The 23,289-nt window shown below is 58.5% G+C and overlaps 7 protein-coding genes across 7 annotated transcripts; 4 read left to right on the top strand and 3 right to left on the bottom strand.

Annotated features, from left to right (window-relative positions):
* Positions 1-15: 15 nt before the first annotated feature.
* F5Z01DRAFT_655773 (Alpha/Beta hydrolase protein) lies at positions 16-1,277 on the bottom strand. Its single transcript, XM_046263534.1, has one exon. It carries the CDS (start codon positions 1,120-1,122, stop codon positions 154-156), a length of 969 nt encoding a protein of 322 aa, XP_046117954.1. The 5' UTR covers positions 1,123-1,277; the 3' UTR covers positions 16-153.
* A 487-nt stretch (positions 1,278-1,764) lies between these two features.
* Positions 1,765-4,124, top strand: F5Z01DRAFT_655772 (glycoside hydrolase superfamily; the record flags this gene model as incomplete). The annotated part of the gene is made up of 1 exon (XM_046263533.1): positions 1,765-4,124. A coding segment is annotated over exon 1 (2,095 nt), but the record flags the coding sequence as incomplete, so codon positions are not given.
* A 966-nt stretch (positions 4,125-5,090) lies between these two features.
* Positions 5,091-7,446, bottom strand: F5Z01DRAFT_655769 (OPT oligopeptide transporter protein-domain-containing protein). The gene is made up of 2 exons (XM_046263532.1): positions 5,487-7,446; positions 5,091-5,436 (listed from the first exon to the last, which is right to left on the bottom strand). The coding sequence occupies exons 1-2, from the start codon at positions 7,106-7,108 to the stop codon at positions 5,238-5,240; spliced, it is 1,821 nt and encodes a 606-aa protein (XP_046117952.1). The 5' UTR covers positions 7,109-7,446; the 3' UTR covers positions 5,091-5,237.
* A 2,158-nt stretch (positions 7,447-9,604) lies between these two features.
* On the bottom strand, positions 9,605-17,396 carry F5Z01DRAFT_687504 (P-loop containing nucleoside triphosphate hydrolase protein). The gene is made up of 4 exons (XM_046266016.1): positions 14,163-17,396; positions 13,776-14,112; positions 13,010-13,716; positions 9,605-12,962 (listed from the first exon to the last, which is right to left on the bottom strand). Exons 1-4 carry the CDS (start codon positions 17,131-17,133, stop codon positions 10,054-10,056), a joined length of 6,924 nt encoding a protein of 2,307 aa, XP_046117951.1. The 5' UTR covers positions 17,134-17,396; the 3' UTR covers positions 9,605-10,053.
* On the top strand, positions 17,397-19,416 carry F5Z01DRAFT_112099 (geranylgeranyl pyrophosphate synthetase). Its single transcript, XM_046257424.1, has 2 exons — positions 17,397-17,906; positions 17,961-19,416. Exons 1-2 carry the CDS (start codon positions 17,660-17,662, stop codon positions 19,136-19,138), a joined length of 1,425 nt encoding a protein of 474 aa, XP_046117950.1. The 5' UTR covers positions 17,397-17,659; the 3' UTR covers positions 19,139-19,416.
* Positions 19,417-19,592: 176 nt separating this feature from the next.
* On the top strand, positions 19,593-21,831 carry F5Z01DRAFT_112007 (uncharacterized protein). Its single transcript, XM_046257423.1, has 3 exons — positions 19,593-20,319; positions 20,392-20,932; positions 20,991-21,831. Exons 1-3 carry the CDS (start codon positions 20,046-20,048, stop codon positions 21,508-21,510), a joined length of 1,335 nt encoding a protein of 444 aa, XP_046117949.1. The 5' UTR covers positions 19,593-20,045; the 3' UTR covers positions 21,511-21,831.
* Positions 21,832-22,057: 226 nt separating this feature from the next.
* Positions 22,058-23,187, top strand: F5Z01DRAFT_655741 (putative peptidase domain-containing protein). The gene is made up of 2 exons (XM_046263531.1): positions 22,058-22,564; positions 22,628-23,187. Exons 1-2 carry the CDS (start codon positions 22,153-22,155, stop codon positions 23,122-23,124), a joined length of 909 nt encoding a protein of 302 aa, XP_046117948.1. The 5' UTR covers positions 22,058-22,152; the 3' UTR covers positions 23,125-23,187.
* The last annotated feature ends 102 nt before the right edge of the window (positions 23,188-23,289 follow it).

The following is a 23,289-nucleotide window of genomic DNA, read 5'->3' as shown; positions in this document are numbered from 1 at the left end:
TCAAGGTTGTTTACTCGGCATTATGAGACTCCGTCTCTATATGACGTGCTCATGTCACTTGTCCATGCAGCAGCCGAGGCGGAGAGCCATGTGCAATCTACTCGAAACATACTTGGGTGCTGAACAACCTTATTTCCTGCCCCAGATTCTCCATCACTCCAGGAAGTCTTTTATCAACTGATTGACCCTGTGCGCATGCTCGAGATGGATCCAGTGGCCCCCGTCTACTTCCCTGCAGGTCAAGTCCTCACACCAAGCAGCCAGCAGGTCGCGCTGCTGAGCAAATCCCTCTGCCCCTACAAATAGCGTCGGTGTCTGGATGCGAAATTCCTCACGACCCTGCTCATCTTCTGCAAACAGATTGTCTGTCCACATTTTATACCACATGGTTGCACCTCGGTACCCCCCTGGACGTGCAAAGCACTCCAGATGGTGCCGCTGCAGGTCAGTCGTGTACCATTCGCCCATGGCCACTTGACGATTCTGTTCGCAGAACTCTTTCATCTTACCGAGCGGGCGGTACCACTCGTCCCAGACGCCGTGATCGGCGCAGAAGACGAGACGCATGGCCGCCTGGGCGTGACTCTCGAGCGTGGTGGCGGCCTGCGGATCTGTCGCGAGCCACTTGATGTACCCCAACAGCTCGAACCCGAAGACCTGTCTCGTCATCTGATTGATGGAATCCACGTCGAATGGGGTGCCCAGCCTGGGAGGTCCGACAGCCAGGAAGACGAGGCGATGCCACAGCTCGGGGTAATAGGCGGCGGCACGCGAGAGCAGCGTGGCGCCAAAGTCGTGGCCGACGCCGACGAGCGTGCTGCGCTTGGGTTTGCCCGCCACCACTAGTGCGTGGGCCATCTCCGCGATGTCGTCGCTCATGAGCTTTAGCCGGTAGGCATCGGGGCACGATGGCTGGTCCGTCTGGCCATAGCCCAGCAGGTCTGGGGCGAGCACGCCGTAGCCGTGAGCGGCCAAGTAGCCGGTCTGCTGGACCCAGTCGTGGAGGTGGGAGGGGAAGCCATGCAGGAGGAGCAGGGTTGGTCGGCTGTCCCTGGGGGGGATGTGGACGAGGGAGTATGTGTGCCCTCGGGCGGTCTTGAACGTCTGTCGGGGGGAGTTCATCTGCCTGGCTGGACTTTGGTGTAAATATGGGAGAGAAGCCAGGAAGGTCGATGTGATCTGTGAAGACTGAAGAGTAAGACAGACGTCTTGTCGGACACTTCTCGGCTACAAAGACAAAGGGCTCTCCGTCAATGACAACTCTAATTAGTCTCCCCCTCCAGACTCCAACGGTACCTGGCCCTGGACTAGCTCCGGCTCCACGAATCCTTGTCGGTAATTATCCAGTGATGGACACATCGTCCCACCGACGTCGACGGCATCCGTTCAGGCTAATTCTGCATTCAGCCGGGCCCCTGGAGTCTGGAGTCTGTCGGCAGAATCGAATTCATCCAGGCAGTGGACATGGAGATCACGTAGGACGTCAAACATAATAATGGCGGCCATGCGCCTCGAGGGCTGGTGCAGACTCGGTCACTCGACACTGTCAGTCTGTCACTGTGTCACTCACTCCTACTGACTATGCGACCACTCCTCTGGATAGCGTCTGCGCTCGCCGTGGTGCGAGCCGAGGATGGCCTCGACGGCTGGCTTCGCTACGCGAGACTGTCCGACTGCCACACGGGCGGGCAGCTCGACAACTTTGCCACGTCCATTGTGGCCCTCAACGCAACCGAGGGCGCACCGCTGCACACGGCCGCCAACGAGCTGCAGGTGGGCATCGAAGGCATCCTGGGCCTCGAGCTCGACGTCAGCGACAGCAAGACGGACAAGGACACATCCTCCATCATCGTCGCCACAGCACAGGCGTACGAGGACGAATTTGGCAGCTTGCCTGAGGACGTCGACCTCATTGAGGACGGCTTCTACCTGAGCAACAAGGGCGACGACACTGTGATTATCGGCTCGAACGAGCGCGGCGCCCTGTACGGTGCCTTTGAGTACCTCTCGATGCTGGCGCAGGGTGATTTCAGCAAAGTGGCCTACTCGACCAACCCGGACGCGCCCATCCGGTGGGCGAACCAGTGGGACAACCTCTGGGACAACGGCACGCACGGCAGCATCGAGCGCGGATACGGAGGCGTGTCCATCTTCTACGACGGCGTGGGCCACGTACGCGAGGACCTGTCGCGTGTGCCCATGCTGGGTCGCCTGCTGGCCTCGATCCGCGTCAACGGCATCGTGATCAATAACGTGAACGCGGACCCAACGATCCTGAGCCAGCGCAACTGGGACGGCGTCGAGGAGATTGCCAACCTGTTCCGCCCTTGGGGCGTACGCATCGGTATGTCGCTCAACTTTGCGTCGCCGCAGACGTTTGGGGGGCTCGACTCGTTCGACCCGCTGGACGACCAGGTCATCGACTGGTGGCAGGGTATCTCGGACGAGATGTATGAGCGCGTGCCGGACTTTGCGGGCTACCTGGTCAAGGCCAACTCGGAGGGTCAGCCAGGCCCGATCACGTACAACCGCACGCTCGCGGACGGGGCCAACATGTTCGCCAAGACGATTGCGCCGCACGGGGGCGTTGTCATGTTCCGTGCGTTTGTGTACGACAAGCTGGACTGGAACGACTGGCACGCGGACCGGGCCAACGCGGCGGTCGAGTTCTTTGGCGAGCTGGACGGGCAGTTTGACGACAATGTCGTGGTGCAGATCAAGTACGGACCGATCGACTTTCAGGTGCGCGAGCCCGTCTCGCCGCTCTTCTCGACGCTCAGGGAGACGCCCATGGCCATTGAGCTGCAGGTGACGCAGGAGTATCTCGGCCAGCAGTGCCACCTGGTCTACCTGCCGCCGCTGTGGCAGACCATCCTCGACTTTGACCTGCGCGTGGACGGTAAAGAATCGAGGACGCGCGACGTGCTCAACGGCAACGTCTTTGACAAGAAGCTGGGCGGCTACACGGCCGTGACCAACGTTGGCATGGACCAGACCTGGCTGGGCAGCCACCTGTCCATGTCGAACCTGTACGCCTTTGGGCGTCTGGCGTGGAACCCGACGCTCGACTCGGGCGCCATCCTCGACGACTGGACGCGCCTGACCTTTGGCCTCGGCCGCAGCGTGCGCGAGACGATCCGCTCCATGTCCCTCGAGTCGTGGCCGGCGTATGAGAACTATACGGGCAACCTGGGCATACAGACGCTGACGGACATTCTCTACACGCACTACGGGCCCAACCCGGCCTCGCAGGACAACAACGGCTGGGGCCAGTGGACGCGCGCGGACGGTGAAGGCATCGGTATGGACCGCACCGTCTGGAACGGCACCGGCAACGCAGGCCAGTACCAGCCCGAGGTGGCTGCTCGCTTCGAGGAGACGGAGACGACACCCGACGACCTCATGCTGTGGTTCCACCACGTGCCCTACACTTTTGAGTTGCACTCGGGCGAGACGGTGATTCAGCACTTCTACAACGCGCATTACGCTGGCGCCGAGACGGCTGCCACGTTCCCAAAGAGGTGGGAGACACTCCGTGGGCGCATGGACGACGAGCGCTTTGAGCACGAGCTGTACCGCCTCACGTACCAGGCCGGTCACTCCCTCGTCTGGCGCGACGCTATCAACGAGTTCTACCGCAGCCTGTCGGGCATCGCGGACGTGCAAGATCGTGTGCGTAACCACCCCTGGCGCATCGAGGCCGAGGACATGGATCTCGACGGCTACGCGCCCGTCGACGTGGAGCCATTCGAGACAGCATCGCAGTACAGGGCTGTTGTCACCAACGAGACAGGCACGGCGACGACGACGCTCAATTTCCCGGATGGCACGTATAACCTGGCCGTCAACTACTATGATGTGGTGGGCGGCAACGCGACGTACACGGTGGCCCTGAATGGGAAGACGGTGGGCACGTGGCAGGGCGATGCGGAGTTTAGGCTGGGCAAGTTCCCGAGTGAGTATCTGGATGGGCACTCGGCGATCCGCGTCACGTTTGAGGGTGTGCATGTTAAAAAGGGGGATGAGCTGGTGGTCACGGGTATGGCGGACGGGTCGGAGCAGGCGCCTTTGGATTATGTGTCTGTGCTGCCGCTGGGAGTTGTAGATTAGGGAGGGAGTATCCAGCAAGTCATGCTGTAGCCAGCCTTCTCATGAAGTATTGCGATTTCTTACTGTGTCGTATTGTATGTGGATAGACGGTAAACTAGCTTTCGAGCTCGTGTTCTTTATGGGACTGTGTTGATCGCTCTTCAGGAGCGATGGCTCAGTGTGCTATGTCGGGTGCCACCTCGATGAATTCTACAGCCAGGCTCCAGCGAAGAGCTGATGAGTATATGCTGACGTTTGTGTTGCTGTGGCTTCAGTGTTGCTTGTACCCTTCTTCCCTAGTGGCGCTATGGTAAAGCCCGACGGATGCTGATTATTAGATGCCATGATCTACTATTATAATATCATCTCAATCAAGATATCCGTTCCTACTTAACTTGCCACGTATCTACTCTGAAGGACTTGTATGAACACGACAGCGACTAGCATAGACGACATAATTGGTGTGAGTAGCCGATTGGGCTGACTTCTGATGGTCTGAGGGTTGATTACGCGCGTCATTCTTGTTTGTTTTGATATTGTTTCAGTAATGCTTGTATTGTTCTGTCTGCCCACAGTTGCCAATGTGAGTTCGTGGGACTTTAGTCGCGAGTGCTGTCTACTAATTAAGCAACACAATAGTTCTTGCAGCACCACACGCACTAAGATATTCATTCATATCCAGCTTGCCATTTACATCTATCGACATGCAACTGCTGCGTGAACGCGTCTTCACGCTGTGATACCATGCTCCAGGGTAGGCAACAGAGACGCCGGCCAGTTGAGTCACACGGCGAGGCCGCGAGGGCAATTTGATGCCTAATTAATTAGAGCCGGACCCCTGGATTTCCAGACCTCGAGGATCAATCGTCGAATTAGAGGGCGCGTAACGGTGCAGTGGGAAGCTCAACTGGAGCCTGGATGGCCTCGGATGTCGCTCTCGGGAGAAGAACCCGACGTCGTAAGCACTAGCTGCCTGCCTGGTCCAGGAGGCTCAAGTTCTGATGCTATGTAAGGAGCTGATTAGAAATGGATGTAAGCTTCTTTGCACACAGCAGCTCTTTGCATCAAGCAACAACGCTTCATTCACTATGTACGGGTATCTCTGGCTCTCCAGCCCTTTCCACAAGCACCAACTCTCCATTACTTGACTAGTACGACCCCGGAATACCGACGCTGGTTCCTTTGAAGCTGCCGCTGACCTCGCCGAGCTCGAGGGCGGCGTTGACGACACCGGCGAGACCCTCACCAGCAATGAGACCAGCAGCGATGCCGATGCCGTAGGACTCGAAGCTCTTGCTGAACCACTTGTTCCACCACCAGGCGGTAATGGAACCCATCATGACGGCACTGTCTTGGTTAGCAACGATCGACAAGAGAGAGAAAGAGAGAAAACATACTTGGCATAGCCAGAGTCGGCACCCAGCACCCAGGCGACACCGATGCTCATCCAGTTGGGGAGGTAGTTGCGGTACTTCTCACGCGAGCCGGTGAGGAAGAAGTGCTTGAGGACGGCCTGGAGGGCAGACACGACACCCATGACAATGGTGAAGATACCGCAGGAGCGGGAGATGGGCAGGGTGGGCTGGGTGACGGCCTCGGCCACGGCCTTCCAGGCAAAGACAGAGGGCGCGTTGAAGGGGCAGACGGTGGTCGGGTCGTTGACGAGCTTGGGGTCCCAGACGCAGGGGTAGGCGGACATGAAGAGGACAAAGATGCCCGGGGCGAGGAAGACGGCGACGACGGCACCGATGGCCTGGGCGTAGAACTGGAGACGCGGCGGGGTGCGGAGGAGGAAGCCGACGCGGAAGTCGCTGGTGAGGTCGCTGGCGACGCTGGCGGTGCCGGAGGCAATGTTGCCGGCAATCAAGTTGATGCGCTGGGCGTCGGGGATGGTGTGGCCCCCGTTGTGGGTGATGCCACCAAAGATGAGCTGGGAGGCCTTGGAGGAGGCGGTCAGGGGCGTGGTGTCGGTGACGGCACCGCCGTAGATGCTGATAAAGGCAAAGAGGAAGCCGAGGATGCAGGCGAGGATACCCAGGCCGGCGTTCATCTCGTACTGGACGTGGACAATGACGGCGCCAATGACGGCAAAGACAATGGTGCCCGTGACCCAGATCCAGACGGGGACCTGCTGGTCGGCCGTGGCAAAGTCCTGGACGAGCTCGGACTGGTCGACAGCCTTGGCGGCCTGCTTCTCGACCCAGGCGTTGGACTTGCCCTGAGCCTGGAGGCGGCTGTTGAGGGTGGCGGCAGAGCGACGCATGCTCATGAGGAGACCGGTCCAGATGATCTTGAAGTGGAGGACAAACTCGACGAGACCGTACACGACGAGGACCATGACACCGGGCCAGAGGAACCAGTAACGAGGGGAGGGGATGTAGCCGGGCTCCGAGATACCACCCATGGAGTTGTAGCTGATCATGCCCTTCCACTTGCCCTCCTCAACGAGAGGCTGGCCAGCACATTCGCCGTACTTGACGAGCAGGGGACCCGCAAGCGCCCAGGCGAAGACGGTGCCGCCAAACCAGGACAGAGCGGCGTTGAGACCGACGAGCATGCCGGAGCCGAAGAAGGCGGGTGTCAGCTGGATGTACCAGCCCCAGTTGTCGGCGGCGAGGGCGGTCTGGTTCCAGTAGCCGGTGGTCGAGAAGATCCAGGCGAAAAAGTGCCAGTCGTGGAGGATGCCATCAGCGTACTGGGAGACGATGATGTGGGTGAAAGCACCGACAAAGGCGAAGCCAATGGCCTTGATCTTCTTCATGGCGTCGGCCGCGCCGGTACCGACAGCGTGCATGGAGCGGATGGCGACAGCGGTGGCGGTGGGCGAGGGGAAGACGAGGTTGAGCTCACGGGCGACGTTGATGACGAAGAACTTGCGCAGGGGCACGGCGGCAAAGAGACCAAAGAGCGCGCAGACGACGGTGATGGCCAGGATACGACCAAAGTCCTCCTTGGGGTTGGCGCCCATGAGGCCCAGCTGGTACATGGCCGGCAGACCGGCGACGAAGATACCCGCCATACCACCGGCACCCGTGGCGGCGGCTTGGATGATGGAGTTCTCCTGGGGGCCAAAGAAGCCGCCGACGCCGGGGACGTTGGGGAAGACCTTGCAGAGCAGGCGGATGACACCGAAGCCAAAGATGGCGCCAAAGATGGTGGCCGGGAAGGTGAAGCCGGTCTTGAGGCCGAGGTAGACGTTGGACGCGTTGACGAGGGAGCCCAAGCAGATACCCGTGACGACGGCGCGGACCGTCAACGGGCTGTGCTCCTCGGGGATGCCCTTGATGGTCGGCAGGGGCACGAAGATGTCGGTGATGGGCTCATCCTCGAGCGACGAGGGCGAGTTGGACTTTGCGTCCACGTCGACGTCGACGCTCGCCGCCTTTTCCTTGCCGATCGAGTCGCGCTCGGCCTCGTGCGTGGGGATCTGCGTGACCTCCATTGTGCTGGCTGGTGATCGGGGGTTGTTGATCTGGTCGGGTTGTCAGGGAACGTGGACACCAGTCTGGCGAGGGACCGATCTATATATCCGGATGCCTCGACTGGCTGGATACATTGCCCGATAGCCACATGCAGTCGCCCCCGGCCCATGCAAAAGAGCCCCCAAGACCAGCCGATGGAACGTTTGTCGATCCATCCAGCAATCTATGCCTCCACCATCAATCAGAGCAACGTGGAGGAGGTGCCCTCCATGCTGCAAGAGGAAGTTGGCCCTGGCCGTTTGCAATGGGTGTCACTGGACTGGACAAAGGGTCCTCGACTCCCAGTCCAGAGTCCGGCCGGGGAACCTTTGTCCTCGTCGTCGGCGCGTCCTCCTCGTTGGCTGGCCGCGGTGCCGACCGATCCGTCCCCAGCGCCAGCTCGCCAAAAGGACCGTCTCGCCACTGATAGACGGACGGACTGGACTGATAGTGACCAACGCACATGGACATGGACATTCTTATCTGCGGCCGTTTGTACTAGTCGGAGATTCATTCAAGCTCGTCCAACGTTGGAGGTTGTTCAGTCGTCCAGCTCGTCGAGCAGACTCGTCTTCAGGCCTCGTCTCCAGGAGGCCAGGCCGGCACTTGTCTCTGGGCGCCATTGCCGCAGACCTATCACGGACAACTGCAGACTACCGCAGGCCAATCAAGGAAAGCCATCATCAAGCCAGCCAGCAGCCACAGGCCAGCATCCCCGATAAGCCACCACCAGCGAACGAATGAGCGAGACCAGTGAAGATCGTCCCGGCTGCCCAAAGCAGTAAGCCAAGCCCAGCCGCTCCCGGGCCTGGTGCGCATGCGGAATGGTGCCATGGACTTTTGGTTCTTGGTCTGGCCTTGTCGAAGATATGCTTGTGTCTCACGCAGACTGGACTCTGGGGGTTCCCTGACTGTCCTTATCCTGGAGGTGGTCCAACATCCACAGATTCCACACTGGTGGCGGGTCTCACCGTCACATTCTCCTGCAAACTGTAAACTGTCGCACATGGCGGCAGTCCATCTGTAATCATCTGTCACAATCATTCATGGCCGGGATGCGGGTCCACCGCGGAAACGCGCGCAGCAGCAGCTGGACGATGCTGTCTACCGATACGGAGTACGGACAGAGACTCTAAAAACAGACAGACTGGACTGGCCTGGGAGGCGGAAAGAAATCATGCATAATCGGCTCGACACCATCTTCACTCACCTGGGTTCCATCGGTGCTACCACCAACAGGACCTCTGCAGGCGATAACCTGTGGCCACATGCGCCTGGTTGGCCCGAGACATTGATGGTCATACCGCGTACATGCTCTGTACCACCGACGCTGGCCGTGCCCTCGCCTCCCATTTGTGGTGGATGGATGGACGAGTATCGCCTCTGGATTGTCATCAGCACATTCTCGCCTCTGATCATCTTTGCCATCCGCTCGCATCAGTTCAGGCTATCAGTCAGCCGTGTGCCGCCTTGGCGGGCTCGACGTGCGCCCTCGCGTGTCGCCCTCTCCCAGCAGTCTTGTCTCTCTGCCCGGTGCGCCAACGCCAAGCGTCCTTCGCGGCGCCTCCACGGTGCTCAACCCAGATCTGGCCGGACCTTGTGTGAATACGCGCGCAGCAAAGGATCCCGTCGAGCGGGGTGGCGGCCGGCTGGCCCCCAGCTGGCTGGCAGCCCCCTCAGGGAGAGGCTAGGCTAATTAATCACTGGGTCTGCCGAGGAGGAGGCTCTGGTCTGCAGGAGAAGTGAGAACAGACAAAAGGACGGCGGCACAGCGCACTCTAATCAGCTAGCGCCGGGGTAATCTGGGTTCTGGCCCCTGGGCTTTCCAGCCTCTCCTGGGCTGGATGGCGGAATGGCCCGCAAATGCGCTCAGGTCGCGTGCGCCGGGTCATGCATCGAATGAGGCCAGCTCTCAACTTCCATGTCCTCAGGTCATACCCAGCGCCAGTGCGTTTGGCAGATGGATGACATGTGAAGAGGCCCGGCAGCTCATAGCCAGATGATTGCGCTGCTCGCACAACGCTGGTCTCTGAGGACTGAACATCACGGAGTCACGGACACATGATTCATGTTCTGTCCTCGACCCTCATGTGTCGCATGTCCAGGGTAGCCAGAGGGACTTTGACGATCAGCTCGCGACTGGGGTCACTGGACCATCCGAGGCATCGATGAGCTGTTTATTGGCTTGACGCATCTCGCGATACCAAGGCCTGCCCTGCAGTCTCATGCACGGCGTTTCCAACGCAAAGTTAAAGTAGCAACTCAAAACGGTATTGGGTCCTATCACGAGCACTTGGCTTGCAGCCTGCAGGGATCGAGTTCAGTCTGGTCACAGACTCACAAAGGTTCCAATAACCCTTTCAGCACGCTCGCGAGCCTACCTTGCTACGCAGTAATTACGCACCAGTCTGTCATGTACGCTGCTCAGGCCTCTCGCGTGGCACACAGTCTGTCACCCAAGTCTGTGCCAGAGTGGCAGCATAATGGCTGGTTCCTCATTCCCCTACCCAAACATCGCCTCCAGCTCGTCTCGAGACACAAAGTGGCTGCCCCCTTCGCATCGAAAACCTCCCGCCTGCGGAATCCATTGATAGCCCACCGGACACACACCGTGCGCGACCAGCTTCTCCTGCCACGCCCGCATCTTCTGCCTCTCCTCCTCCGCCGCGACGAGCCTCCTCCGTATCCGATCCCGGGCCTCCTCTCCTCGCGCGTGGCGGGCTTCTTGCTGTAGACGCTGGTACGCCTCTTCCTTGGCCACCGCGGCCTCGCGATCGCGTTGCAGCTGCGCCCACACGGCGTCACTTACACCAGCGTCTCGGCGGGCAGAGTGTGCACCCTCGTCATCTGCTGGCGAGACATGAGAATCCTCTTCCCTTTCAGCTTCAGTCTCCTGGGGCTGGTCGTTGTCATCCTCCGGCGCGACTGTCGTCTCGAGCGTCGTCTTGGTCGCAGGCATAGTCCTCGGCTCATTGTTTCGCTCTGCAACAGACTGCGGCGGCGTCACCCTCCCAGGATCAACCTGGGGCACAGCCTGCCTCACCCAGTCGACTCGCTTCTGCCGCTCATCCTGCATCGCTTGAAGCTCTTGCACGACCATATTCTCCTCGAGAGCGAGATGGCGTATTTCCGTGCCTGCCGCAGACTGGATCACACGGTTAAAGATCTTCTCCGCTAGCGTCGTGACGTCTCGTGCGTTGGCCCAGCTGCTCTGCTGCATCAACGTCTCGAACCCCCTTGTCATCGCAGAACACAGCGCGTGAGACGCATTACGCAGAATCTCCAGGTCAAAGACGACCCCCTTCTTCGCCAGCAGCTTCTGCCGCTTTGTGAGAAGGACGTGGAGTAGAGTACAACACTCGACAGGCGCAAAGTCCCGAAAGTCCACGACCTCGGGGAACCGCGACGTCAGACCCGGATTAACATCCATCAGCCGGTTCATCTCACGCTCGTACCCGGCCAGAATCACAATCAGCTTCTTCTGGTACCGCGCCTTGGTCAGACAATCCACGAGCTCATCTAACGCCTCGCGTCCAAACGAGCCCTCCCCGAGACGATACGCCTCGTCCACGAAAAGCACGCGCCCCAAGGCCCGATCAAGCATCTGCTGCACCTTGGGCCCCGTCTGCCCGACATACTGGCCCACGAGATCCGTCGCCGAACACTCCTCCACCTCGGCCGTCGCCAGGAACCCCATGTCGTAAAATACCTTGCCCATCTTCTTGGCCACCGTCGTCTTGCCCGTGCCGGGTGCGCCCCGGAAGAGGAAGGTAAAGGGGATGCTCTCCTTGGGATCGAGACCCAGCGCCTTGACAGACTTGTACGTGGCCTGGTAGCCAAGGAGGCGCGCCACGAGCGCGTCCTGTCCGACAGTGCCCTCAAACAGCTTTTGAATGTTCGTGTCGGCACTCTCAGCCCTGTGAAAGTGCTCGTCAAAATCAGACGCCTCGAGCAGGTCATTCGCCCTGTTAGACTTGTCTTGGCTCCTCCGAGCTTGCCATCGATGCATGGCCGCGTCCAGGATAATATCAATCTCGCCCGCGTTGCCAAAGTTGGGGCGGTTGCGCGCCCTCGCTAGCAGATCCATGGCCACGTCGCGCGCCTGGCCTGTCGCGCGGAAACCCTGCCGCTCGAGCTTTCTGTCCAGGATCTGGCTGAGCTCCGCGTCGGAAAAGTCGTCAAACACAAACGCCGTGGCCAGCGGGAATCGTCGACTCAGACCTGGGTTGACGTTCTGGAACATGCTCTCCATCCGGTCCTTGTACCCGAGAAGCAGCACGCATCGATCGTCTCCGGGTACACTCTGTACCTCAGCGACGATAGTGTCGATGACAGACGTCTTGTAAGGATTCTTGGAGCTGCCGCCTCCTTGTCCTGACCCGTCGTAGAGGCCATACGCCTCGTCAATGACCAATACTTTGCCCAGCGCGGCAGCCAGTATACCCTTGGTCTGCTGCTCCGACTGGCCCAGCGCACCCCCGATGAAATCAGCCGGCGTTCGGACCACAACCTCGCCCTTGGACAGCAAACCAAGTGTCGCCAATATCTCCCCGTAGAGCTTGACCACCGTCGTCTTGCCCGTCCCTGGGTTGCCGAGGAACACTTTGTTGAGTGAGTACTCGACGCGAGGCTTCTCGGCCAGTTCCCGTTTGTAATTCTCCCGGATGCTGTCCACCAGTGATAGGACCGATCGCTTCACAGACTGGAGCCCCCACAGGTCCTGTAGTTTCTTCCACGCCGGACACTCGGAGAGGATGTCGTCCGGAGCAGGGCCGATGAGGTCTTCCTTGGTACAAAAGAAGTCGTCCGGCTGCTTGCCCTGGCTTCTTTCTCTTCGCAGGCGGTTCACCTGTCTCTTGTAGATGACGTTGATGGTGTTTTCGACAGCACGCGCGTTGCCAAAGCCCTCCCTGTCTCGACCGTAGCCAGCACGCCGCGCCACGATGCGGCAGTACAAACCCTGGTGCCCATCCTCGCATGCCATCTTGCCATTGAAACGCTTGTGGATGCCCCTGTTGAAGATCTGGAGGAGCTCCCCGTCCGTGTAGTCTGCGAAGCGCATCTCGATTGGGAAACGACTCGGGATGCCCGGATTATGCGAGAAGAACCCTTCCATCGGGCGTGCGTAGCCCGCCAGGACAAAGGCAAGCTTGCCGCGGTGGTTCTCTACCTCGGCCAGCAGAAAGTCGAGCACACTCGCGCCCCCTGGGTTGTGGCCCGAGCTCAGTTGGTAGGCTTCATCGATGAACACCACGCCGCCACCGTCCTCGAGCATGCTGTCAATCATCTTGCGGCAGACCGTCACTCCTTTGTTGGCGAGCGAAGCACCAGTCGTCTCTTCAAAGGCAGCGCCTGGTATGGCGCCGATGCTGGTGAGAAAGTCGGCATAGATGCGTGCGACAGTCGTCTTCCCTGGAGCCAAGTTAGTTCATGTTCATACGTTTCCCGTAGAGATGTACCTGTCCCTGGGTTTCCCAGTAGCGAGCAGCTGAGGCGCTCGGAACTGAGAGACACGCCCTGTCGCAAGGCCGTGTCTACCTTTGTCTTGATGCTGATGAATTCCTTCTTCACCTCTTCCAGGCCGATCAAGCCCATTAGCGTATCCAGCGCCGCGCTCTGTGCCCCTTCCACTGACTTCATGCGCTCCCATTCGCCGTTGGCTGTCTCTGCATCGTATGAAGCCAAGTTTTCGGAGGGTTGTTGAGTCAAACCTCCTGTGTCGGGCCCCGAGCCAGAGGCCGCTTGCTGTTGTTGCTGCTGCTCCTTGTGCGCTTGCAACCGTGCCTGTGTCTTCTGCAAGACCGCGAGGTCCTTCTTTCGCTGAGCAATGACAATCTTCCGCTTATCCTCCTCTGTGGCGTACTTGATCGCGCGTCGTTGATGATCCAACTCATCCTCAATCTCCTTCAGCTCCTTCAGGTACGCGTCCTGCTTCTTGAGGCGTTCCGACTCGAGCGAGATATCTCGCTGTATCTGTCGCTCTGTCTCCGCGTCCTCCTCCGCACATTTGCTACAGCCGTCACGTTGCCTGCGACAGGGCGTCCTGGTCTCGTGGCCCCGGGCGCACGTCTTGCGCACTAGCTTGTTGCACTGTACCTCCGCGTGGTTCGACACACGATGGCAGCGTGACTTGCACTTGTGGACTTGACACGAGAGCAACGAGTCGCTGGTGCAGAATCTTGATTAGCTTCTCGCCAATGCAGAGCTGCCTGGATGTCAACTCACCACACTTCCGTACAGCCACCGTTGGGACACATTGTCGTGAAATCAGCCGCACTCTGCACCAGCGCCTTGCGATCCGGATGTCTGTCGCACTGGACGGGTAAGCCATCGTACAGACAGCCCCGTGTCTTGAGCATATCAAAGAACGGCTCCCAAACAGCCTTTCCTCGCTTGCTTGCCTTGAATGTCCCCATGTTGCCAAAGATGATCATGCCGTGGCGCGCGCGCGTGATCAGGACGTTGAGGCGCTCAGGGGCCGACATGAACCCAATATCCCCGCGACTGTTGCTTCGTGTCAAGGACGCAATCACAATGTCGCTCTCCTCTCCTTGGTAATTGTCTAATACCCAGTCAGCGAGTCACAAAATAACGAGACCCAAAAGAACAGACCAATGGTAGATATCCGAATCGGCTGCTTGTCCGCCTTCACCTCGGCGTGCGTCAAGAGCCCAGCGCGGAGCAGCTCGAACCTGTCCAGCTCGCTCATCTGCGGATCGTGCTTGTTCTTCCGCAGAACATCCATCAAAGCGCGCAGCTGCCCGAGATAGGGCGTCAGAATCACAATCTGCGACGAGCTGTAGCCCTGCTGGCCCATGTACTTGCAGCATCGCATGACCATCTCCGCCTCGAACGCGTTGCTTTTGCTCCCCTTGGAGCCCGCGTCTGTCCGGTCCGAAACGCGCTCCTCGGCACTCTCGGGCTCGTCGTGGCTTACAAAGATGACGCGGTTGCATAGGCCCCGTGGTGGTTCGCGATCGTGTGTCTTGGGCGCGTCCAGCAGCTCGGGGTAGGTCAGGTGGCGCGCATAAACGGACAAGTCGGGGGCCATGCGGTGCTGCTTGCGGAGTACAGTATGGGGCATTCCAAGGAGGATCAGTCTCTCAAAGAGCGAGCGGTTCAGGTCATACCCATTGTTTCCCTCGACTGAAAGGCTGTAGTTGTTCACCTTGGGCCGCAGCTGCTTGTGGTCGCCGATGAGGATCAGCTGGCGGACACTGGGCGTCATGGCTGTCAGGATGTGGCTTTCCAGGATCTCCCCAGCCTCTTCTGCGATGATAATGTCGGGCTTGAAAGACTGCACCAGATTGCTGTGCTTGGCTGCGGCCGTGGTTGTGAGGGCCATGACACGCTTGTCCTGGACGGTCCGCACGTCGCCCTCTCGAAAATAGGTCTCGATCTTGGCCACCTTGGAGTCAAACATATTGACGAGACACGCGAGGCCCTCCACCACCTCTGTGAGCATGGCGCGGACCCATCGATCTCGATGCTCTCGGCGGGTGGTCTTGGGTAGGTCCCAGATGTGCGGCCAGGATTGTACGGCGTCTTTGAAAATACCTGCGTCTTGACCACTTATCCAGCGGTTGTAGAGGTAGTCTGGACCGATTTGTTTGCCCTTCTTACCAACCTTCTTCCACTCGCCAGGGCGCATTGGCGTCCGCAGCGCATCATAAAATTCGCTGTCCTCTTCCGCGAACTCGAGGTACCCAGACAGCTCGAACCATCCACAGGATATGCCCATGTATCTTTGGAACGCCTCCTCGATATCTTCTGCGAAATCACCAGCCTCGCTCTTGAGGCTGTTGACATTGGCCCACGAACTCTGGTTCAGCTTCGTTCCAGTGCCCATATTAGAGAGAAGCAGGGGCAGAGTCCGATCAGTGCATTTTCCCCGGGAACCCAGTCGAACAACATGCTGTGGGGGAATCCCTGCGTCCAGGAGGTCCTCCGTGTACTGGTTGAGGGCGTGGTTGGTGTAACTGAGCACGAGGATGCGCTGCTTGGACAAGTCATGTAGCAGTCGAGCAATCTCCGCCCCGATGAATGACTTGCCCGTACCAGGAGGCCCCTGAATCAGGGCGACAGCCTGCGACAAGCCGTTCAAGATGGAGTTCAGTTGAGCTTGATCGACTTTTATCGTATCCGCTGCGTTCTTGCGGGGCCAACTAGCGACCTGATCATCAGCTATGCTCTCCGTCATTTCTCGCATCTGCGCTATCCTGAATTCCAAGCTGTCCGAGGCTGGAGCGACATGGGACACACACTCAGGGTCATCAAAGAGGTGCTCTCGCAGGGGCATCTCGGAGATCTGCTGCAGTCGATCGAGAACTGGCTCGTACGCGAACACAGGAGTGTCCACCAGCATAAACTTGATATTGGACGACAACCCCAGGCCCGGCTGCAGCGATATAAGGGCTGACTTGAGGGCCTGGCTGTCTGTGAATCGTAAAAGTACCACGGGCGGGCTCTGTGCCAGCATGTCGACATTGCGACTGATAAAGGCAAAGGCCAGGATCTCGCCGTTGTGGCAGAGGGCACCGAATGACTGGTCCTTAAGGACCGCGTGCTCCTCGTTAAGAAATTTCTTTCTCTCTTCCTTTGACTTTTTATTGAGAAACTCGAGGCCTTTGAAGCACTTGACAGCAAGGGAGCACTTTTGGAAACGGAAACGTGCCGCGCCAGTGTCTCCCACGTGCATTCCGTGGGCTACCAGGTCTCCAAGTACCAAGCTCCGTCGAGGGTTACCGTTGGGTTTTTTGACGGACTGCAGGTCTTGACGAAGCTCTGCGAGCATGTCCTCGCGCAGCAGGCGGAATTGATTGTCGAGGTGGACGTGGGCCCGGCTGGCCGTGTCGGCCTGCTGGACCTCGTCGGCTGTCAAGTAAAAGGGGGGGGAGTGCGCAAGCAGCTCGTCACGCGAGGGGTAGATGCGAACCTTGCGGAAATCGGCATGGTCATTGTCGTGGCGTCCTCCTGGGCCGCCCATCTGCGCGTGGATGCTCGTCTGCGGCTGGCCCCCGAGATCGAGGGCATGCTTGATGCGGTAGCCGAGCTGACGCAACGTTGGGTCCTCCGAGTCTTTGACTTGTGGGCTCTCCGCGATGAGGCATAGATCGGAGTGAATGTCTTCCTCTGTCATTGTCCGGTTGGCCACGAGTTCGCATGCTAGCCAGATAAAACCATGGAGTTGCTCCGTGCCCAGCTCGGCAGCTTCGAAGTGGCCGAAGAGGGTCTTCCACAGGGTGACCGGGTTGACAATCACCTCGAGGGCTCTGCTTAGAATTTCGCCATTCGCCAGGGTTTTGAGTCCAGGAGCGGACAGGTATCGTAAGAAGGGCAGCGTCTTGGAAGATAGAAAGGGGAGAGACAGGTCGGCGCGTACAGCGAGACGCACCGCCGCGAGGCCAGAGTTGCTCCCGACGACTCGCTCCACGGTTGAATCTGGTGAACTCTGATCCATAATCGCCTCCAAGAACAAGCCAGCGTCTCGAGAATTGGCGATCGGCCGGTTGCCAGACAGAGCATCGCGAAAGAACTGCTGCAGGCGCAACGAGCGCTGGGTGGTGATGGCTTCAGCTTTCATGGTAAGTGTCTAGGTGTTGCACAGCCCATGAGCTAGAGGTTTTTCGATGGAAGAAAGTCTCCTCTCCGCCTGACGAGTTGTTCAGAAAGATAAAGACCTGTGGGCTACCTCGATGTTGCGTATTGCACTGTGCTTCCAAAGGGGCTGATTCACCGTCGTGTTGGCCAAACGCTGCATCCAACCAACGGTCTGCAAGACGACGGACTGGATGTGCTTCTGGTGCATCAAACTGATTTGGTAGGTCGAGCGTATGCAGTTTGACCCTGTTTCGTTGGCACAAATGTGCAGAAAGGTGCAGCCAGGCTGTGATGTGCGTGTAATTGTATGCAGGAGGCCGGTCGCCTCATTCACTTGTGAGACGAAAGTGAAGTTCTCGGATTTCCGCCACTACATGCGTATAACAGGGCCAAAGCATTAATAACACCTCCTCGCCAGCCTTTCAAATTCTTCTCAATTTTTTCTCCCCCTTATCTACACCGGCCTGGGCACCCCAAGTTCCAAGACTTTGCAGCTGACCCCAGACACAATGGCGACATGGACAAATCGAGGAAGAGGAGCCTACAGAGGTAGCTCCTCGCGAGAGTGGCGTGCAACCGCTCCTCTGCCCACACCAGAGCTTCCTGTCGGGGAGTGTCTGGCATTCCTGCATATGGCAGACATTGACGAGCTTGTTCAGAGACAGCAAGTCTCAGAGACAAATATTGCGGATGTGCGCTATGTCTCTTCCTACAACTGGCTCGACAGGGCAGCCGAAGCCCATATCATCGTTCCTGGTCTGTATAGTAAACGAGAGAGAGTCGCCTAGAACCTTTGATAACACCGACAAGGTCAGCCACCTCGCTGGACTCCCTCGCGACACGATACAAAACTCGAAAGAGACTCTGGTCAGTTCTATCGCGACAAGAATGCGGCTAGATTCCCGAAACACCCCTTTGCTCCCGCTATCGCAGCCTGCCTAGCCTCCTCGCCCTCTGAGCTAGCCAATGTCGACCTCGTCGGCTGCGGAAGCACGCTAGGCAACCTTCTTCGCTTTGTACGAGGCGAAGACAGGAAGGTAAGGATGCTTGTGCAGAAGGTTGGCCATGCCGTCTTTCTTGTCCGTCGAGAGAATTCGCCGACAGAGCTCATTCCCGATGTGCGCGGTCATGGGCACACCTTTCCCGAGGCCTTCACCACGTGGGACCCGGTGGTGAAGGGCTCTGCATCGCACCAGCGACTGATCACGTATAACTTTGGCGGGCTGAAGCTCCTCGTTCGTTACGAAGCGGATGGATATCTAGACACAAAGGACAAGAATGTCGAATCCGAAAAAATGTCGAACTCGGATCAAGGAGGGCCTTCTTCGCCAAAAGCCGTCGAGTCCTCGTCTACCGCAGTCGAGGCCCTCACAGCCGCCTTGTCGATTGGCGGCTCGCTTTCCTCCTCGCAAGTCCCCGTCGTTGGGACAGAGATCCATGTCCAGCGGGCCGGTCACGCCCCAGACCAGTCCCAGATCTTCGACATCAAGACTCGGGGCGCACACAGGCGCCATGATGACCACGTGGGAGCTGAACTGCCACGCCTTTGGATCTCCCAGATTCCCAACTTTGTCCTGGCCTTCCACGACTATGGCCGGTTCCGCGTTGCGGACGTCGGCATTCACGACGTGCGCGACAGAGTGCAAGCGTGGGAGTCGGAGAATCAGACCGCACTCGGCAGACTGGCGGCACTGCTGCACTACATCATTGACGCGTGCAAGCCGGCAAAGCCGGGAGATGGGAAGCTGGAGATCCTTATCGATGGCGAGGGAACGCTGAAGGTCTACGAGCAGCTGGAGGGAGTTGGGGATGTACTGCCTGCCGATCTGAGACACAGGTGGGAATCTGTGGGCGTTGAGTCGCCTGCAAGTGCCACTGGCAAGTTTGCCTCTTGTAGCTCGGATCCACGTCTATTGGCCTTGGATGATGGGAAGGATGACTATACCAACTGTTCAGAGCGCTGCGGGTATTGTGGAGGCTGCTCATGATCTGAGGTCTGTGGACAGGAGTCAGGACATGGAAGGACTGGTCACTGGAGTCCAGGAGCCGTCCATCCAATTTCCATCCGACTATGGCGTCATGCCCTGGGAAGTCCAGGTTACCCTATAAACACATGTTGTCGGTGGTATTGACAGTACGGTTCACTTGCTTTTACTCATTGATAATTTGCTCGCCCTGGGATTTATGCTCTCTTGTTCACCACGATTCATATGAGTTCTCAATGGGTCAACGACACCCTCAAAAGTACGTAGCTGCACTGCACTCTTCACAGAGCCAATCCGTAGAGACGCACGTGTTCACTAACAGCATAATCTAGGTTCAAGCCTAGAGATTCCATTTCCACTAGTGTGCCCGCAGTGTATTACTGCCACTTGCGATAGGCCAGACAGAGTCCGAGTCCTGCACGTGGTGGCAACGCGTGGAACGGTCGAACTGGGCTGTCAGCTGTCAGCTCATGTTCTCGAACATTTCCCCCCCTTTGTACATGTACTTTGTGGCCTGCGATTCTTCTATGAAGACTACGTACAATAAATAAGCTTTGTATGGTGGGGATCCCTGAGATCACGCTATCCGCATTCCTTTTCCAGTTCCTTGCGCCACGGGACGGCCGCCCAACACCTGACTCATGCCGCGTGTTCGAGGCTTGCCCGTCCTCCAGGTGCCCGGATGCCTGGGAAGAGTTCGATACAGAGGATATGGCAATCCATTGGGATCGTGGCTCATCATGCCGTGGTGCCCATTCTCATACGACTTTCTCTCGCGGCTTGACTCGCCCAGTCCCCTCAGCCTTATCGACCCCTTCCCCCCATACGCTATATCACCAGCCATTGAATGCTTCCCCGTATTCCCCATACGCGACAACATATTCATCATCCATGTCTGTGCTGATGCACAATGGGGGTCATCGACCTGCGTCTGACGATACGGGCGGATTACCCAGGCGTGGTTCCTCCGCCACCGGGCGTGACACCTGATCTAACGAACTCGCACAGTACTGGAAAGACAGTACATATATGCTTCCTGGCCGTGTGCACTGGGTTGATGGCCATATTCTTTGCGGCGCGAGCATGGGTCAGGGTGCGCGTGATGAAGCGCATCCTCTTTGAGGACGTGATGTATCTCGCGGCCTTCTTGTCCACCATGGTCTTTGTTACTTCGAGCTCGATGGGTGTGTGCTTTTTCTTCCCCGTCGATTTCCATCCCCCTGTCCAAGTATGCCAGAGCTGACACGTACGCACAGCAATCAAGGCGGGTGCTGGCCGTCACGCGTGGAATCTCACCGTGGAGCAGTATGAAGAGGCTCTCAAATGGTTCTACGCCAACACCGTCATCTACTGCCCGGCCGCCTACTTCACCAAGGTCACACTCCTCCTCCTCACGGCGCGCGTGTACGCTGTCGAGCGCGTCGTAGCCCGCGTCATCTACGCCTTCATCTGGGGCCTGCTCATCGCCTTCATCCCCCTCATGATCCTGAAAATCTGCATCTGCGATCCAGTTCCATCCTTCTGGCGCCAAGATATCCAGGGTACCTGTCTGGCACAGCGAAGGATCTTTGTGGCCGACGCGGCGCTGGCCGTCGTCTCGGATGTGATGATCATGGCGGTCCCCATCATCGTGACCACCAAGCTCCGCGTGAGCCTGGCCAAGAAGATCAAGATCATAGGGCTTCTCGGGGCTGGCGGCGTGGCGATCGCCGTCACTATCTGGCGACTGGTCAAGATAGTCGAGTCGCAGTACTCCCACGACACGACGGCCGGCTGGAGGCTTCTCAATATCCTGACGTAAGTTGGAATCTCATGACGCCCCTGCCCGGTGTTGGGTCTCTCATTGACAAAACAGAATCCTCGAGCTGAGCATCGGTCTCATGTGCTCCTGCCTACCGTCTGTCAACATTATTTGGGAACGAAGTCGACATGCGGCCTGGTTTGGGGTCGCGCCGTACACGACACGCAAAACGCATAAGAAGGACAAACCCGCCAACATGCCCAAGCTGCGCGCAAAGAACAAGGCAGCGGACGCTCCCTGGTTGACCGCCACACCGAAGCCGGGGCAGGCGTCGACGACGTTGGACTTTGACCGCGAGCTGGCCCTCTTCACGGGCCACGATCCAGACGACACGGACTCGCCCGATGACTTGTATGCGACGCAGCGCGCCACCTCGCTGGACGGACGGAGAGAAGGCTGGCTGGACAGCGACACGCTGGCACCACCAGCGACGGCGACGACGGGCGCCTCGAGTTGGACACAGCAACGCAGTCCGATAGACAGTGCTCTCACAACCGTGTCGGGCAACAGGCCGTGGGAGAGCATCTGGGACGGCAACCCCAACACGAGAGGGAGCAAAGACTCCATGTCGTGATCATGAGCGAGGGACGAGGACAAAATAACGTCACTGAAGAAAAAGACGCAATCTTCCTTGTCACGGCGACATTATTGGCCACTTGCCCTCGTTGGCAGAAGCCAGCTGGTTGGTAGAAGAAGCCAGCCATCGCGGCGCGTCCGTGTGTGTCCCTTGATGGACAACATATGCATGCCGCCTGTGGAGAGGTGCGAGAACCCGGATGACCAACTCTATCGTCCATTGAGTTGCGGAATCTCCATCGTAAAACTCAATTCGACCACTGAGAAACTGTTTAAGCTTATAACCTTACATGGTAGCCCCCAGGCTAACTACTCGGCACATGGCGTGGGCAGGGTTCTCGACTTGGACCACGATGAAGCGACCCTATCGCCTGCGGGCTGCCAAGAGCTTGATGGTCATGATGAGGAGGAGAACAAGATGGACAGTCGAAAATTCTGCTGGTGACGGAAGAGGGGAAGGGAAGACTGGAGCCATTGATGGCAAGGCTACGATCAAGCTTAACGGCATGCATAAAAGGCTGCGCATGGCCGGCCTGAGGTAGTATCAGCCAGCCTCTCACCTCACCTCTCACCTGCCTTCCTACACCTCCCTTAGACTCCTTCAGCCTTTCCATCCAGCCCATCTCACCCAATCATCAACATGATGTACCGAGTTGCCCTGCTCCTGGCTGCTGCCACGGCCTCCGCCTCGCCTCTGGTCCCCCGCGAGGCGCCCACCTCTATCCTCCCCAGTGGTCCCGAGACCAGCGGCGAGTCCAAGAGCGTCTACAACTGGTCTGAAGGCTGGGAGACCAAGTACCCGATCCACGAGTCCTGCAACGCCACCAAGCATGCCGCCCTCGAGTTTGCCCTCGACGAGACTATGCAGCTGGCCCAGCATGCTCGCGACCACCTGCTCCGCTTCGGCGACAAGAGCGACCTCGTCAAGAAGTACTTTGGCAACTCGTCGACGGCTGTGCCCATTGGCTGGTTCGACCGTGTCGTGTCTGCGGACAAGTCGGCCATGACCTTCCGCTGCGACGACCCTGATAAGAACTGCGCCACTCAGGATGGTAAGTACAGTCACTTCTGGAGAGGCTTTGACCGCTGGATGGCTTGAGACTAACACACACCAGCGTGGGCCGGGCACTGGCGCGGCGACAATGCCACACAGGAGACCGTCATCTGCGACCTGTCCTTCCAGATCCGCAAGAACCTCTTCGACGTCTGCGCCCACGGCTTCACCGTCGCCAACTCGGCCCTCAACACCTACTGGGCCGTCGACCTGCTGCACCGCGTCCTACACGTGCCCGCCATCTCCGAGGAGCTCGTCCACCACTATGCCGAGGACTACAACGACGCCCTGCGCTTGGCCAAGGAGGAGCCCGAGCTAACTGGCTACGACTCGGATATTCTGCAAATGTTTGCCATTGACGCCTGGGCCTACGATATTGCCGTCCCGGGCGCCGGCTGCACGGGCACCCAGGAGGAGACAGAGGACGAGGACGAGGAGACCAGCACCGCCACGACCACTAGTGCCTCGCCTACCGCGACTGGGGACGACGCTGACGATGGCGATGCTGGTGGTGAGAACTGCCACACGCACGCTGATGGCACCGCTCACTGCACCTAAGGGAGGCGCCTAGCCTCTAGGGCCCTGGGCGATGACGGCGATGACGGCGATGACGGCGATGACGGATCATGGCATCGCTTGGAGCTGTTGTGTTTGACTTGGTCATGAGATGGCCGAAGAGTCACTAGATTGGATATAGACATAGATAATGCGTCCATTTGACAC

Source organism: Emericellopsis atlantica (genome assembly GCF_019669845.1).
Source record: "Emericellopsis atlantica unplaced genomic scaffold F5Z01scaffold_14, whole genome shotgun sequence".
Taxonomy (NCBI): domain Eukaryota; kingdom Fungi; phylum Ascomycota; class Sordariomycetes; order Hypocreales; family Bionectriaceae; genus Emericellopsis; species Emericellopsis atlantica.
Note: the sequence above shows the minus strand (reverse complement) of the source record. Positions and strands in the feature narration are given on the sequence as shown.